The 17,567-nt window shown below is 39.7% G+C and overlaps 1 protein-coding gene across 1 annotated transcript; it reads left to right on the top strand.

The window, feature by feature from the left end:
• The first annotated feature begins 207 nt into the window (after positions 1–207).
• TARS1 (threonyl-tRNA synthetase 1) lies at positions 208–17,184 on the top strand. Its single transcript, XM_052777072.1, has 19 exons — positions 208–321; positions 711–791; positions 1,714–1,904; positions 2,949–3,072; positions 4,142–4,263; positions 4,478–4,595; positions 5,465–5,529; positions 5,611–5,689; positions 6,276–6,422; positions 7,345–7,443; positions 8,184–8,350; positions 8,904–9,066; positions 9,155–9,292; positions 10,018–10,095; positions 12,594–12,694; positions 12,819–12,923; positions 13,622–13,694; positions 14,440–14,554; positions 15,909–17,184. The coding sequence occupies exons 1-19, from the start codon at positions 301–303 to the stop codon at positions 16,055–16,057; spliced, it is 2,136 nt and encodes a 711-aa protein (XP_052633032.1). The 5' UTR covers positions 208–300; the 3' UTR covers positions 16,058–17,184.
• Positions 17,185–17,567: the final 383 nt, after the last annotated feature.

Genomic DNA, 17,567 nt, shown 5'->3' with positions numbered 1-17,567 from the left:
CACGCGGGCCCCGCGGCCCCGCTTCGCGCCCTCAGGGGTGCTGGCAGCGGCTCCGCCATCTTGAGCTGCTGCGGCCACTCACAGGCCGCCTCCATACCCGCCGTCCCGGCCACACACCCCAGGGCGGCCCGGCCCGGCCCGGCCCTACTGCCCCATTGGCCCGACCGCGGCGGCTCAGGTTGACTCAGGCCGGGCCGGTGCAGCCGCCCCCGGTTGCATCAGCTGTGGCAGGCCGAGAGGCGCCTGCGCGGCGCCGTTCCCGCCCCTTGCCCGCTGCGCCGGGCGGCTCCGCGTGTGGCAATGGCGGGCGCTGGCAGCCAGGTGGGCCCGGCACCGCGGCGGCGGACCGCGCTGGAGCAGCGGCTCTCTCCTCAGCGCGGCTGCCCCTCACCGCGGGCCGGGGGGTGTCCTGAGGCGGGGCGTCCCCTTCTTCCCGCGTCAGGCTTGGGGCGGGGGGCAGCCCTGTCAGGAGGGCGGGTGCTGGCGGCAGGAGGGAGCTAGGCCTCTTCCCCCTCACCCTTATAGCGGCTCGCCGGGGGTTTCCCCAGCTCCGGGTCGAAAGGCGGTGGGATTTACCTAAAGGTAAAAGAGCAGGGAGCTGGGCTGGACAGATCGTGTCTCTTCCCTGGTTTGTGGGGCTGAGGGGGGTTAAAGCGCCGTAGGTGTGAGCGACTGCTGGAGAGTGAGGAAATGGTGCTCGCCCTCTTCAGGTGAATGCTGTGGAAGAAAAAAAGGCAGACAGCGGAACGAAGAAAATGAAGGAAGGGGCCGGCGATGGAGGGCGGACGGAGGTGAGCTGCCCTTGGGCCACGGGGGTTTGAAAGATGCGGTCTTCTGGTTGCTGGCTTGTGTACTGCTGGCACTGCAGTTCACCACTCTGAAGTATTTTATCTGGCGTTACAGTTACTCCTTTTCCTGCTCTCTCTTATTTCCCAAAGTTTGCCACGAAGTGACTTTGTTGCTTTTTACACCAAGTTATATTGGTGTAATGGGAGAGCAGCTTAGATTTCCATAGTTGCTGCTTGGTGATGCTTTTCACAGGGCCCCTGTTTGCACTAGGAGGTAGGGAGCAGATCTCTGGGATGAGGAAAGCCTGCATAAGGTGCTGTGCCTTTTTCATCTTCATGGTGGGTAAACACAGATCTCTCTGACTGCACAGAAATGGCTGCCAGCTGCTGGCCAGTACTAATCTTGAGCCAACTGCATAGCTGTATAACCTTGGTTATGCCCAAGCTGATAGTCCTGACATCATTATATGATGTACAGGCTGGAGTTGGTTCGTCTCCAGGTGGCTCAGAGTAGAGGTTTTTCCTCAGTTTTTTGACCTAATAAGAAAAACTTGTTTTTATGCTGGAACTTCTACAGTCTTTTCAAATTGATTTTTGTCCTTGTGTAGCTTATTAAACAGGTGTTTAATAAACTGCATAGTGGTATATTAACATATGTGTAGTTTATTAAACAGGTGTACAGTGGTACATTTCAAAGTAATTGTCATTAAGCTAAAGTCTTATAACATCATTATGTAATTAATGGTATATAATGAATTTGTAATAATAATGATTATTTGTTAGATATAGCACATATATAGATATGGTCACATAACTGCTTGTGAAAAGTATATCCATTCTGTTTGCATGCTTGACATAATGTGATACAAGATTACTCTCATGATCTGTTATAGATTTTTTCCTTTGTCTTATTCATTATATCTAGCTGAATCCTTGGCCTGCATTTATCAATGAACGTTTAGAGATGTACAACAAACTTAAAGCTGAACATGATGCACTCCTTGCAGAAAGAGCTGCAAATGACAGTAAACCCATTAAAGTTACATTACCCGATGGCAAGCAGGTTGATGCTGAATCTTGGAAGACTACTCCTTATCAAATCGCTTCTGGAATTAGGTATGATTCTGTTCTGTGATACACTCAAACATTTTCAGACGGCTCTATGTATGCAGGTTGTGGCTGTGTGGGTATGGGTAATGTATAATTTCTCTCTTAGTCATTTATCTCAACTCTTCTCAAGGCATCTTGTATATCATAAACTGGAGGTAACCAATAAGGTTCTAGTTTTGGAGTGTAATTTTTTGCCTTATGAAGATACAGTTTCTAAAATTAAATAAGAATATAATTGAGATCTTCTAGGTACACATTAGTTGCATTTTTTTCCCAGCAAGTACTGTTGTTGCATTAAGAACTAATTTACTAATAAATTTACTCTATCAGATTGAATGTTAGCACATGCAAACCAGTTTGCATTGACCTGGGGAAGACGACTGCTGGGTGATGTTTCAATTGATTTCAGAGAGTGTTAACGGTATGAGTATCTTTCACCTAACTGCATTTTTACTTGTGTGGGAGATACCCATCAAAAGGAGCATCGCACATCTCTGGGTTACTAAAACTTGCTGTGGAGTAGATTTGAACAATGCACAGTGGACACCCTGACAGTTAAAATTACAAAAACTGGGTGATTCCTCAAGGTTAAATGCCATTTTTTTTTTTCACGTTTAGGTGCCTTGTCACTGGAAGCTTCTTTGCTTTTGTGATTTGGGATTAAGGAAAGGGTTTTTTGCCTAGTGGAAACAAAACTGTAAAGTTACTACATCAGAAGTGGTGTTTGATAATTTTTAAAAGAGAAACTGTCTTTTATTGCAGTAGGATTTTGAAGTCAGGTTAATTCTTTGAGGTGGCTGCCTCTAAGTCAAATGTGTTAATGAATGTATGAATGCCGAGTATACAGTACAGTTTTATTCTCTTGTCTCTGAGATGTGAGTAGGATTTTCATGAATGTTCAAGACTGGCTAAACCGCTCTTTTATTTGGAATTTATGACATTGTATGCAATTTGAGCACTCCTGAAAATCTTATTCAACGTGGAGGGCAAATCTGGGGAACTTCTACTTGCTGATTTCAAAAGATTATATACCGTGTATTTATTCTGTAGTCAGGGCTTAGCTGACAACACTGTTATTGCTAAAGTGAACAAGATGGTTTGGGATCTAGACCGTCCTTTGGAGGAGGATTGTACCCTGGAGCTGCTTAAGTTTGAAGATGAAGAGGCTCAAGCAGTGAGTATCTTCTACCAAAATTTGTTTGCCGTTGGATTTGCATTAAATTCAGCCTCGAGTAGTTATTTGCATCTTTACTGCGTTCGGAATATGAGGAGACAGGAAGAGGTCTGGGGTGTAGGTACCTCTGCATTCTCTAATAGTTCCTTACAAGGGAGATGCGGTACTGCGGATAATGTATATTCTGCTGTGTATTTGTAGCGAAGTCTGCTAGCAGTTGCTGTAGTTTAAGTCTGTTCTTGTTAAAATTTTATATTTGCCACTTTGATGTTAATGTAAAGTAGGTCTTTTGAACCGACCTCTTCAGCACTGACTTTGAAAATGATACTGAGTACAAAAGTACTGTCTATGTACAACCATAGGCTGCCCTTTTACTTTGTACGTGCAAAATTCAGATAAATGTGGATATCCCCTAAATTTGTAAATACCATCTTTAGAAAAAATAATTTGGTACAAGAAGTTGTCAGTCAAACTCATCACAGAGATCTCGCATTCAGACTTAGAGTTTTTGTATTGGCTAAATGATGGCTCCTGTGAGATTTATGTCTTCTGGTCCGCACAAATAAAAGCGGACTGAAGTCCTATAGATTTGGGTTTAATTTGTCAAAACTTTAGGTGTATTACAACATGGAGTGTAATTTTTAACTTTATGAACTGTTCTACTTCAGTGCAGGATTTCCCATGCATAAAAGGATTAGGACCACAGCCTTATTTTGAAAGTGCATCTTTTGGTCTTTATGCAGAGCTGATTGATTAAAGTTTATAGAAGAAAAAGTTTCTGAATTAGTTTCCTGACTTCTTGACAATAATTGAATCATTTCAACAATAGGTGAAAATAAGAACTATTTGCTACCAGGCTGTAAACAGTTTTCCAGTGGTCTTTTGGAAATATTGGTGCTTAGGATGTGAGTGTTGCTGGGTGGGTGACTTCTGCTCTGCAGACTGCTCTAATGTGGGATCTGCATCAAGTATCCTTAAAAGCAAGCATTTCAGAAAAGGTTTTAAATAAAATACTCAGAAATACATTGTGTGTATTCAGACTGATTCCCTCTTTTTTGACTTCCATTAGGTATACTGGCACTCAAGTGCTCACATAATGGGTGAAGCTATGGAGCGAATCTATGGTGGCTGTTTGTGCTATGGCCCACCAATAGAAAATGGATTTTATTATGACATGTTCCTTGAGGAAGGGTAGGTTATGTATTTTTCTTTATAGGAGCAGGGGGATGGCAGTTATAGCAAAATTTCTGTTACCCGCTTGTTCCCGGAACAAAGTCATCTGCAGTACTGCAGATTGCTTTGTTCTTTGCAGCGTGTCCCATCCACAAGCTAGTGTGTTGCAACTGGATCAGAAATTGCAAGTGAAAGCAAGAATGATTCACTTTTTTCTGTGTGTTTATTTTAGGGGTGTATCAAGTAATGACTTCTCCGCTTTGGAAACATTATGCAAAAAGATAATGAAGGAAAAACAAGCCTTTGAAAGACTGGAAGTTAAGAAGGAAACACTACTTGAAATGTTTAAGGTAGGCTGGTTTAGAAGGTTGTTTCTAGCATCTTGCAGTTATTCTTTAAGCATTTGTAACTTTAGCCGCCTGTTCTGTTAGTGGTAGAGGAAGGTGTATCAAATTAACTTTTTAAGGTGATACGTTCTTATAAGCTCATTTGTGATATTTAAAAACAAAAAAATGAGCAAAGGTGTAATTCTTACGTTCTTGGGAATGTGTATCAGATTTTATGCAACTCTAAGAATTCTCATTCTTCCACTGGGTGACGTTGGCAAAATCTTCAAAGCCACATTCTTCATTTATTTCCCCCAGATGTAAAATTGCAATATATTATGCGCAGTTATGTTATATGCCTTTATTATATTGGCTGTTAGTAAAATGCTTTGGTGGTACTATAACTGCATGAGCTGATGTATTCAGAAAGCTCCATAAAACATTTTTGAGAATGAGGACTTCTGAGAAAGTCCAAGGAACACTAAAAGCTGATCCTTTCTCTTCAGTACCTAGCTGCAAATAATTTTCTGGCATTCCTGAGATAGACATTACACAGTTTTCACTGTTAGAACATCAGGAGAATCATAGTGTCATTCAGGTTGGAAGGTACCTCCATAGGTCTCCAGTCCAATCTCATGCACAGGGCATGGGGTTGACATTGAAGTCAGACCAGGTTTCTCAGGGCTTGTCCAGTTGGGCCTTCAAAACCTGTAAGGGTGGAGACTGCACAACCTGTTCTCTGGGCAGCTTGCTCCACCTCTTGACTGTCTTTCTGTCTTTTATAATCCTCTTTTGGTGCAGTAAAGTATCAGATTTGCAAATAATTTAAACTGCTGGCCAGTTCTCTTGCTTAACAAGGAGTTAACAAATATGTGTGTTGCTTCTCTTCTCAGTATAATAAATTCAAGTGTCGCATCCTGAATGAGAAGGTCAATACTCCAACTACAACAGTGTACAGGTAATTACACATGCATCATAATATTACTGGATATAACTTTCTAGGATGAAATATACCAAATGAATGTTTTCCTATTCTTAGGTGTGGTCCCTTGATAGATTTATGCAGAGGGCCTCATGTTAGACATACTGGCAAGATAAAGACCATAAAAATTCATAAGGTAAGTGCTGAAACTGCCTTAGACAAATGTTTTCACTGAAAATGCGTTGTTGTCTTTGGGCAATATGATAGCGGCTTATCCAAAAAAGTACTGTGAAATGGGTAACCTGGCCAAAAACTCAATATAACAAATTGGGAGAGGGTTGTGTGCTAGAACGATATTCAAATGGTCTGAAGCCCAACTAAGTGTCCAGGGCCAGCACTTCCAGCACAGATAGGAACATGAGTGTGGCTTAAGGATTGGTTGAACTGTATCAATTAGAGTTTATAGTTTTTGCTCAGCTGATGGTTATAGCTGAGTGTGAATAAACAGTTGAAATAGGATGGCTGCAAAGAAAGCAAACAGGCTTTAAAAAAAAGACAAGAGAGAGATTGAAACCATTTTTACATATTCTGTTCACTCGTCCTTTCTGGAGTTTTCTGTTCAGTGCTCTGAATTTAAGATTAAAACTCTTCTTATGCCTTAGTTGTTCTACATTAATTATAGTGATTTATTAATAATTGCATGCCTTTTCGTAGCAGGCAGTAGTAGTAAAATGTGGAGGCTCCTCCTTTTCTTCAATGTTTTATTTATTTTTTGCATGTAGAATTCTTCTACCTACTGGGAAGGCAAGGCTGATATGGAATCCCTCCAGCGGATCTATGGAATTTCGTTCCCAGATGCAAAAATGCTGAAGGAATGGGAGAAATTCCAGGAGGAGGCTAAAAGCAGAGATCACAGAAAAATTGGGCGGGTGAGACGGTTTTTCTGATAATGTATTCCACAAACACTGTGTGGATCTTACCCCTTAACTAGAAGCATCTCAAAGGCAGCGTATACTTGCTGCCACAACCAAGATGTGACACAGTTGTATTTTCAGTCAAGTTGCAAAGTCAGGTACTTTTCTCTGGAAGAACATCAAAATCCTAAAGCAAATAACTTCTGTTTAGACTTTTTGCTGTTTTAAACATGATGACGTCCTTATTCCACAGATCAATTGGAACAGAATGTGAACACTTCAGTCTGCAAAACACGAACACTTCAGTCTGCAGGCAATGCTCATTCCTACGCAGTTTGCTGCAGCCTGTTCACTCACAGTTCTTTTCTTCTGTGTGATTTCAGAATCCATAATACATTTCTATGGGTTTTTTGGTTGGTTGGATTTTGGTTTTGTTTTTCAGATGGAAAACCCCTGTTAGATAATTGATAGTCCTGAACACTGTTACAAGGTCTGCTGCTAGGACATCAGGACAATATACAGAAGAATTCACTATATGCAGTGCTCAAGGACGTGCACAGTTTGTCACGTTAGCCATCTACAGTTCACACGTTCAGTTCATGTGCAAATAATTAGAGAGCTGCAGAAACAGAACTAAGTGTTACTTGTCAATGTACAAAGGCAGCTGTGGGCACACAGTTAGGAGTTACACGTAAATGTGAAGTTTCGGAGCATCAGTAATGAATCAGGAAACTGAACAATCTCCTTCCCCTGTAAGTACTGATGGACATATAAATACTAGTGAAAATGCATCTGATCTATTGGTATTGCTTTATTTTTTTAGGGTTTTTTGAAAACTCTGAGTAGTGATGCCCAGTCAGTAGTAATTCATTTGTGAATGTTAAGTGAAAAAGGTGGTGTACAAATACTAAGTTTTTCAAATACTATTTTTCTGCAGGACCAAGAACTGTTTTTCTTTCATGAGCTCAGCCCTGGTAGCTGTTTTTTCTTGCCAAAAGGAGCTTACATTTATAACACATTAATTGAATTCATCCGGGTAAGTAATGTCTTTTGGAAATCTTATAGAAGAAATAGCTTAATTTTAGAAAAATACGTAACAGCATGCTACGTATAACAGTATTAACAGCCCTTCATTTCAAGTTACTTTAATCTCTTAGTTCCGTAAGCCACAGAACTAAAGAAACCTGGTCTCTTTGAATTGGTTTTGTCACAATCTTTGCTAAGTTATGTTTTTATCAATACTTTATACCTGCAGTTAAAGCAGTGATAACGATGCTTTATAATATGAATTCTTTGACATCTAATAGTGCAGCTAAGTTCTCACAACAGCTGTTCCACTGATGCATATTGATTTGTTTTAATAAACTTATTAAATTTGGCCTTGTAGAACTATGTGTCATGAAATTATGTGTAGCAAAAAAAATGCTGATCTTCCTGTTGTAGTATTTAAAGTCTGTCTTATTATTATATATTTGGGCTGCAATGTACTATCAAGTGTCATTGAATAATTAGAGACTGCTGCTTTGCTTGCAGACAGGAAACTTGTTCTTCTTGCTTACTACAGAGGAATTGTTTGGGGGAAGGGTGGTGCTGGTGGAAGGGATGTATCCTGGCATGTCCAACTTGAATTTCTCTCTCCTCTTCCTCTTCTATTCTCAAGTCATGGGCTTTTGTAGGCCAACATTTGTATATTTTTATGGCTGCAGATTGAAGACTGAGTACCATTACTTTTGTTTGCTTTATTAGTTATTTTATGTACTGGGTCTGTTCTTTTAGAGTGAGTATCGAAAACGTGGATTCCAGGAGGTTGTCACTCCAAATGTTTTCAACAGCAAACTATGGATGACTTCAGGGCACTGGCAGCATTATAGTGACAACATGTTTTCCTTTGAAGTGGAGAAAGAAATCTTTGCTCTGAAGCCTATGAACTGTCCAGGACACTGGTAAATACATAGCAAATCCAGTTTACCAAAGGTGATGCTGATTCAGAAAAAAAAAAAATCCTGTTTCTTTTGCCTGCTTAATTGTAAAGATGGCTATCTTCAGGTGTCTAGATGTGACATGCTGCCAGGAGTGATGTAATTATGAGTCTTGTTGTATATGTGCTCTCTTTACTTGAGACACTGAGAAATGTCATTTTTCCATCATTACAGTGACTGTGTTTTAGACCCGAAGCTTACCTTGGTACTGCAAAACCTGGGTATCCAAAATAGATACTGGGGCATTGTCCATTTTGTCGCAATTTAGGCATTCAGGTTTTAGTGCTCAGTTTTAGGAGCTGTTTTATCTTCTCTCTGTGAGGTGGGTGAAGCCTACCAGCTATAAGAGGATATCTGCGTTTGTTTTCCTGACAAAACTGGATGTGAATAACGGTTGTAATTCAGATTACATCATTGGCATTATGGGCACCTGCTTAGATACTGGCTGCTTCTCACTGGCTGTTCGTTGCAGAATTTTGATTCTGGATAAGCTTCAAGTAATAAACTTTTCCTTCAGCCTTATGTTTGATCATCGTCCAAGATCATGGCGTGAGCTGCCATTACGGTTGGCTGATTTTGGTGTTCTGCATCGCAATGAACTGTCAGGAGCTCTTACAGGACTCACTCGAGTACGTCGGTTCCAGCAGGACGATGCTCACATATTCTGTGCTATGGAGCAGGTATGGGCTGCTATTAAATTAAATTGGGTATTAAAATCAGATTAACTGATTTTTCCATATTTGAGACTTTATTTCTATTCTCATAAAGATTGAAGAGGAGATAAAGAGTTGTCTGCAGTTTTTGCGTACCGTGTATGATGTCTTTGGATTTTCCTTTAAACTGAATCTCTCCACTCGTCCTGAAAAGTTCCTGGGAGATATTGAAGTGTGGAATCAAGCTGAAAAGGTAAACAGTATTTTTATTAACTTTTTATATGAGAGCAAGGCTGCAGCTGGAAGTCCTGTAAGAACATAGTCCCTTCTGGGAGGTACTGTGACAGATGGTCATGAGCAATATAACTTCAATAACTGTCTTCAGTTCAGTCTGGCTGCTGTAAATAGCTTACTCTGCATACAGAAGCAATCTCCATGTCAGAATCAAATTACCTCTCCCTCCTTCTCTTTCTCCTTATATTTTATTGATAATTTAAAAAAAAAAAAAAAAAAGGAGGAAGAGAACGAATTCTGGCAGACTCTGTAATAAGACTTAGAGCCATCTTCCAAAAGCCAGGTTGCTTTCATGATTAAAGGTATGGGGTTAGCCCCTGGAGGTGCAGTGCTGGGGAGAAGATAGGGCAGGAATAGACATAAGGTGTATCAGGGTGGATCCCTTCTCAATATTATGTACAAACTTCGTCCAGCGTAAAAATTTCTTGCATCTTAGCTAACGCTGCTTGTTTGACCTCTTCCAAAATGAATGTATTAATTTTGTTTAAATTTGGACTAAATTTTTTTTTTTAGCTGGGGCTCTTCCAAAACTTTTTCAGAAAATAAATGAGTTGCAGCAGTACCTGAGAAGTACTGAAAATTGGTAGTGTCGCATATCTGTAGCAGCAGGCTGACCTGATGCTGTAACATGGAAAGACAGCAAATGCTTGAGAAACACTGAGTGTATGTGTCCTTTATCTCCAGCAACTCGAAAACAGCCTCAATGACTTTGGTGAGAAGTGGGAGTTAAACCCTGGCGATGGAGCTTTCTATGGACCTAAGGTCAGTATGTTGCTAACCCCTAGCTGGGCTAGGCTTTTAATTCTGCTTGGGTGAGGCAGACGAAAGATACGATTCCTTGCTTTCCATTGATACTACCGTAATCTGGGCAGTAGGGGTACCGTAGCACGCAAATACTGTTCTTTGCAGTATAGTGGATGAGCAGAAAAAAACCCCAAAGTCTTCATGTGTTTGTAAAATGATGCTAAATGTCGCTTTCCCCAGAAAGACGAGTGTTGGGCATCTGTTTGTGCAGAATATTTGCCAGATGACTTCAGATAGGTACCTGACCAAGACAGTCTCCATTTAGTTAACATTCTGCTTTAAGTTAATTAAACAAATACAGATGGATGCTAAATGCTGTTAATATATAAAGAATGTTTTACATATCTTATTATGAGCAAGGGGGAGAAAATAGTGTGGTGATGGTCTTGGGTTTTATTCATGATCTTCTTGGTAAAGACAACTTTTATTTTTCACTTATTGTCCTGCACATTCTGTTCCATGTAGTGTTATAACTAAATTTTAAATGTCAGTATGTGTTTCTAAAGCATTGGTGCTGTTTAGGTTTGGCTGGAGGATATAGAACAAAACTGATTCTTAAACTGATGACCTGGTACAAGCTGAGATGTTAAAACATGAGATTAGGAAGATGGGATTTTTTTTTTTTATAGTTTTCTAATACCATTTTAAGGTGCTGTACATCTGAAATTTTGTGGTTTTTCCAGGTACATAAACTCTGACATACTTCAGAGAGAAATAATACTCTGTGATCCTGGCTTTCACATCGCTTTAACACTCATTTCATTAATTAAACCCAGTTTACATGTGTAAACTATTTGCTGCTTAAACAGAGCTGATTGCTTTAGTGGGAAACATGAACAGAAGGTGGCACTGTATTACCACAGCAATCGCTGCATTGGAAATAATCCTTTGGGTGACAAGTGAATCCTAAGTCATGAGAAAAACAAAAATAAACTTTGTGGTAAAACAAATTTTTGAAAAATACTGCTTTTACTGGCACAGTTTCATAGCTGCATTGAGCTGCTGGTGGGTTTTGGTATTTTAAGAAGCCCCTTGCATTGATGTTGTGGTTTTGTTGGCTTTTTTTAAAGCTGTATATTCAGTTTGCACAGATTAAGTAGGGCTTTCTAGAAATTTCCTGATACCTTTGAGCATAAAGACAGAGAGCCTTACAAAATTACTTGTAAATCTTTCCCTAATAAACCTACACTACATTTATGTCTATATTCAGTCATCTAGTAAACAGGTTCTGATTTCTTTCTTTGTATGCTAATTGAATCAATTTCATTTTATGGGTTGTAGGTGAAATGTTTTATAGCAGCTAATCATTCATAATGTGAAATGCAAACAAGATTTAGTAATTTCCTCAGTTGATTTGAAAGAAGGCAAATATCTACAGGAACCTTTGTTAACCTTAATTAACCTTATACTTGCTCCTAATACACTCTAGCCAAAGTAACGTGAGCAAACACATAGCATTTTGCACTGGTTTTAGTGGAAACTAGTTAAAGTTGCGTTTTTAAGTTAAACTCTACATCTAGGGTACCTTTAAACTACTTGGATATTTTTTTTTTCCTGCTCTGTAACTGGGTGATGTGATATTAAAGAAGGTTGTAAATTATTTTGATATAAGTTCTTTGGTGGGTAGCTGAACTATGATGAACTCTGGCTTCTGAATGCAAAATTGAAAGACATTTAGAACTTCAGTTAACAAAACACTGATCTGTTTGTTTGATACCTGAATTAAAATAAGGCACACAGCCCCAACACAATAGCCATACTGGTAAAATGATAAATAATAGAGCAATGTGATAAATAAATAAGGTCAGGAGACTATAAATATACTGTTTTCTATCCGTCTCTCTGTCTGACTTGTATCATAAGCGTACTCAGGGTTAAAGTGTAAGATGCAATAGAAAGAATAGGTGTGACTGTACATACTCATAGTCAGAACAAGAGTCATTGATTAATATGATCCCTACTGGTAAGTGGACTGTTTAACAGTAGGATTCTCATCCCATGTTCATGCCCTTGAATTTGTAACATAACCTACAAAGTATTCAAGTATTGCATGATAAAGGAGTGTAAGTTCGCCAGTTTGAGGTTGAAGAAATCTCATTTTTGGCGAGACATGTTCAGTTCTGATCTTGCACTTGCACTTACGTACTGCTGAACTCACTTGGTGAAAAGGCCCTTGAAAGTCCCAGATTGAAACTTGCAAAAAATAGTCTGAGGTATTAAATGTAATTCCCCCTGAAGTAATATCTCTCTACTTGCTCACCCTGTTTTTAGCTCTATCAGAGCCTGAAAATCATTTAAGTCCTAATGCAGGCTGAAGTAAAAGTATGTTGTCTAAAACCACATAGAGTTCCTCTGCATTGAGTGAAACCTTCCATCTTAAAACAATGAGTTTGCTTTCAGAGGGGTGTGCTTTTATCTTAAACTGTACTAAAAGTTTGTGTCTTTTCGTTTCTAAGATTGACATTCAGATTAAAGATGCCATTGGCCGCTACCACCAATGTGCTACGATCCAGCTTGACTTCCAGCTGCCAGTCAGATTTAACCTCACCTTTGTCAGGTAAGCACAGAGGCTGGTGGTTTTAATTGCTATATAATCTAACTTCCCTGTCACTTACATGCGTAAGTTTACATCAAGAAAAAGACTTATATTTAAAAAAAAAACAACCCACCTTTCTTCACAGCCATGATGGTAATGACAAGACAAGACCAGTTATCATTCACCGGGCTATCTTGGGATCTGTGGAGAGAATGATTGCCATTCTAACTGAAAACTATGGAGGCAAATGGTAACGTTGAAAAGTAGATTTATTATTCCCGTTTGAGCAAACACTTTATGTAGAAGAGAAATTAGGCCCAAGCATGCAAGAATATGAGGGTTTGTTCTGCTTGCTTGCTACAGAGACATGCTGTAGGTGTACCACAGGGCAATTCCTTTTGAACCAAATTTCTTTTGAACCACCTTCCTTAGATATTAAATAATTCTAGATATGGTAGCCTCTACGTGATACCACTCATAGAGGTGCAGCATACAGCTTGTCTGCCCAAGGTGTATATCTCTCAACTTTGCTTTTGCAGCTGGGCTGCCTTGCAACAAGTCATTTATGTAGGTCATCTGCTTTACCTGCTGCAGTATAATACCTGACAGGGATGACCCCTCTGATTATTACAAGACTCAAAAGTAAATGTTTTCCCATGGTTAGTAATAAGCTCAACAATTCAATTATGATTTGTTGTCTGTTGTAAAACACAACTTGAATCTTCAGGTCAAAAAGTACTTTTGTCCACACTGCAATTCTTTTAGACACTCAGTTCTTTTGGGGAGATAAATTGTAACAAGTATAGGGCTGTCACTGCCTCTGAACCCAATCTAAGCAGCTGGCTTTATGAATCTCTTGTTTAGAATTTAGTCCTATCTGTTAAGAGGATTGTTCATACTAAAAAATTACTGAAAGCTATATAAACTTGTTTTGTTTGTTTATTGAAGGCCTCTCTGGCTGTCTCCGCAGCAGGTAATGGTGGTACCAGTGGGACCAACGTGTGATGAGTATGCTCAAAAGGTGACGTATATGGTTTGGGGGCTTTTTTCCCCAGTATATTGTATTTAGTTGAGATACTTGGTTATTAATGATTAATAGTATTTATCCCAGATAAATGTTACAAGTCTTTGCATGTTACAATGTATCATTTTTATAGTGCAATGACACTTATTAGCTTCTGAAGTTGTAGATGTATTTTAAAGAGGACCTGAAATAGATTGTGGGTAGCTAAACAACAAATGCTGATCTGTGTGAGGCTTTTATTTTTGGAAAACTTAGTTTTTTCTCTCTAGCTCAAAAGCTGTCTTACCCTTCAGGTTCTAGTCTCCCATGGCCATGTGCATCTTGCAAAAGCAGTAAGAAAGATGAAAATGGGTCTTTACATATTTAGCATCCAGCAGACTTTCTCCTGTATTTCTTTCAGGGACATTATACATAAATAAAATAGTCTGCAAAATAAAAAAAAATAATGTTCTAATCAGAAAGCTCCATCGTGCTGCTGCCTTTCACAATATCAAACTCAAATCACTATTCAGTACAAAACATTAGATACTCACATCACGGCTTAGTTATTTAGTGTGTGTGTACTTGCACGATAGCTGACCTGTTTTCATTTCTTGAACTGGGCTCATCTCCAATGCCTGAGCCAATGACAGTGCTTTTGCTTTAGGGGTCAGATAAGCTTGACTGGCTTAAGTCTGCAAGTCATAAATAGTTCATTGTCATGAATATCCTATAGTGACAGTTTAAATACTTTTTCTCCTAGGTCAGGCAGCACTTCCACGATGCTGGATTAATGGCAGATGTTGATGTAGATCCTGGGTGCACGCTGAACAAGAAGATCAGAAATGCTCAGCTTGCACAGTATAACTTTATTCTGGGTAATGTATAGTGCATTTGTTACCTTATCCTGGCTGACTTTCTTGCATAGGTTATAGGATTTGATCTTTCTCCTGTGAGCAAGGCAGAGTGTGGTAGTCAGTGTTTGAGGTCACTTTGCTCCTAAGAGTCTCCATTCCAGGGAGCCTCTCCTGCCTGCATGATAGGCTTTGCTGGCTTATATAGCTGTCACTGAAGGGAGGTCACCATGGCCCAAGGCATTACTGCTGCTTTAGAAAAAGGTCTTTGCTGTCCTCTGGTCAGCAATGTGGAGACATACATGAAATCTCTTTCCCTTTGTCAGTCAGATTGTTAAGCAATTTTTCCACACCCCGCTTACCCCCACCCCCAATAATTTAGGCTCTTGTTTCAAGTGTAGCAAAAGAAGTACCGTATTTTCACTGCATTCTGCTGCGGTGCACTTCTGACCTATACATGCGTGCATAGGAGAAGACTCCTCCACGAGAGGGTGATGCAGGGACAATTAGAAACTGACCCTGAAGTATGTGATTTGAAGCACCACGTTAGTCATGTCATCTAAACTGAGGCTCTAGCATTGACCCTAAAACTATCTGGGATCCATTAGAGTAGAAGGAGCCTTTAACAGAGAAACTCTACCCTCAGAGTAATTGATAGAATCATGAATAAAGTTATTGTGTTCTTTAAAAGTTTAAGCATATGATACAGATAAGACACAACCACATTTTACCTTCATGACCACAAACAAATGATCAGCCTATCAGGGAAAAAATCTCACCTAACTTACGTTCAGAGGTTGTTTCAAAATGTTGTCCCACTGAATGTAGATTGGGTACCAGAGAAGTAAAATCTCCTGTAGCAACATCAAAGTATATTACATAAAATTTGTATTAGTAATGAGACACACATATAGTTTCTTGGTATTTGTATCTTAAAGTAAAACAGCTTTGGGATTTTCCAATAAACTGTCTTGCTGTCTCTGTAAAGAAAACAAATAGCTATTGGTTATTTACAATCAAGTTGTCTTTCTAATCTTTGCCCTTAAGTACTCCATGTTTATTTCTCATTTTGACTTTGTGGTTCTCTCTAAGTAAGTCAAGCTGGACTTACTAAATTTACTTTTCTCTTTACTCATATTTTGCTAAGCTGCTGTTCATAACATACTAAAACCTGTTAAATGATAGGAGATGAAATGAGGCTATTGGCTGTTGCAGATCTAAGTGGGGGGAGCTGGGAGGAGGGCTAAGAAGGATTTGATTGTGTTGGTAAGCTCTTTAGAATTTTTGTTTAGTACGCCTAAGTTTTAAGAGAACAGGAGGGGAAAAAAAGAGCTTGCTAAGTGTTAAGTTCATTCCTTTGCATCTTGGTTGTTTCTAGTTGTTGGTGAAAAGGAGAAGGCAAGTGGAACAGTTAACATCCGCACCCGAGATAACAAAGTGCATGGTGAGCGTACAGTTGCAGACACTGTGGAGAGACTGCTGGAACTGAAATGCTCTCGCTCCAGACAAGCTGAAGAGGAATTTTAACACCATCTGCTCTCTCTGGCATAAAAAAAGATTATAGTTTTCTTAATTCAGTTAACCACAGAGTTTTTGTGCTGAACCAGATTTGAAATATATTTCACATTGGACCTCTTGCTCACTTTAGCAGAGATTTTTCGTTAGTCAGAAATGTCTCTTTTTGTAAAAAAACAGTTTTTCACAAACCTTGAAGTAAAATTTCCTGGCCTCTGACAATGACAGGTGAAGCAAGATTAAATGACTTTCTGTGACTGCAAGGGAAAATGGAAATGTTAATCAGGGATACCCATAGCATTCTAACTACCCTGTTAAGAATAAAACACATTTTGATAACAAATGTTTTTCATGAAAGTTAAACAAAAGACCTCAGGCTTAAGAAACCACACACAAACCATGCACTGCAGCAGCTTCTGGAGTGTCTCCTTTAGCAAGGAAAGTGGTACCTTGCAGTCTTGTCTGCTGGTCTTACACCAATTAAATATGTTGACTCTGAACAGTTCCCACTCCCATGAACAGGGAAATGGAACAGAGGTCTCCCACTTCCACAGCGGTTGCTGCCTCTGGGAGTGGCTCAGCTCTCACTGCATGACACTCCTGACATGGGGCCATCTGCCAGAGAGCACTGAGCTGCCAACCAAAGCCAACTATACCCTTTTCCAGCGGCAGTATCTGAAATGTGCTGGCTCTTAGGGAAGGTTGTTGTAACTGTAGAAGGGGGTAAGACTGTCTGGAAGAGGTAGGGCATAGTAGGGCCAAAGAAACAGCTAAGAAAAGCAAGAGCCTTGGGAACAGAGAGTGTTTCTATTCTTACACTGAGCTGTCCTTTCAGTAAGGCTGTATATGTCACAGCAGAAGCAAGAATGTACTGGACTAAAAAAGGATAATGATTTTTTTTTTAAGACAAATGCAATTTTTCAGTTTAATATGTACAGTCCCCTTCAGTGGAACACTTCCTTCCCAAACCTCCAGTCCAGGGTACTGCATATTCAATTAGCAGCCCCTCCTATCACAGTTGAGGGATCACATCGACTGTTTTTGGGTTTGTTTTGTTGATTGAGGTTTTTTTTTGCACATCTGGCTGACAAGAGGCAAATGTCTGTCACTGACAAAAAATAAAATCATGGTCTGAGTTTTTTTGGTTTGGGTTTGGTTTTGTTTTTTTTTTTTTTTAATCTTAACTGACCTGAACAGCTTCCAAAGGTGGTTGGTAACTGTTCCTTTACAAAGAAAGCTATTGCTACAGCCCTAGCAAAGATCAGACAAAGCTGAGGACAGGTTTGAACCATCCTATCTTTTGAAAATCTCCCAAGTCTCACCATTTCTTTTATTATCTGGGCAGAAGCATTTTATCTAGCCTTTTCTCACCTATCTTTCTCAGGGGCTATGGTAACATTGTATCAGCACTTGAACCTGCTGTGCATTCAGTCTCCCTAGACCACAACCCCAGCAACTTCTAGCAAAATCTATTTCGTCCTCCTTTGGTTCATTCAGATTAAACGTTCCATCTAACTGCTGT

The sequence above is a fragment of the Harpia harpyja genome, chromosome Z (assembly GCF_026419915.1).
Source record: "Harpia harpyja isolate bHarHar1 chromosome Z, bHarHar1 primary haplotype, whole genome shotgun sequence".
NCBI lineage: Eukaryota > Metazoa > Chordata > Aves > Accipitriformes > Accipitridae > Harpia > Harpia harpyja.
Note: the sequence above shows the minus strand (reverse complement) of the source record. Positions and strands in the feature narration are given on the sequence as shown.

Bases quoted from the DNA above. Each gene is read 5' to 3' on its own strand.
- TARS1 (XM_052777072.1), top strand. From the start codon at position 301: ATGGCGGGCGCTGGCAGCCAG. The intron at 4,596-5,464 runs GTAGGCTGGTTT...TTCTCTTCTCAG, and splicing joins CACTACTTGAAATGTTTAAG to TATAATAAATTCAAGTGTCG. The intron at 7,444-8,183 runs GTAAGTAATGTC...CTGTTCTTTTAG, and splicing joins CATTAATTGAATTCATCCGG to AGTGAGTATCGAAAACGTGG.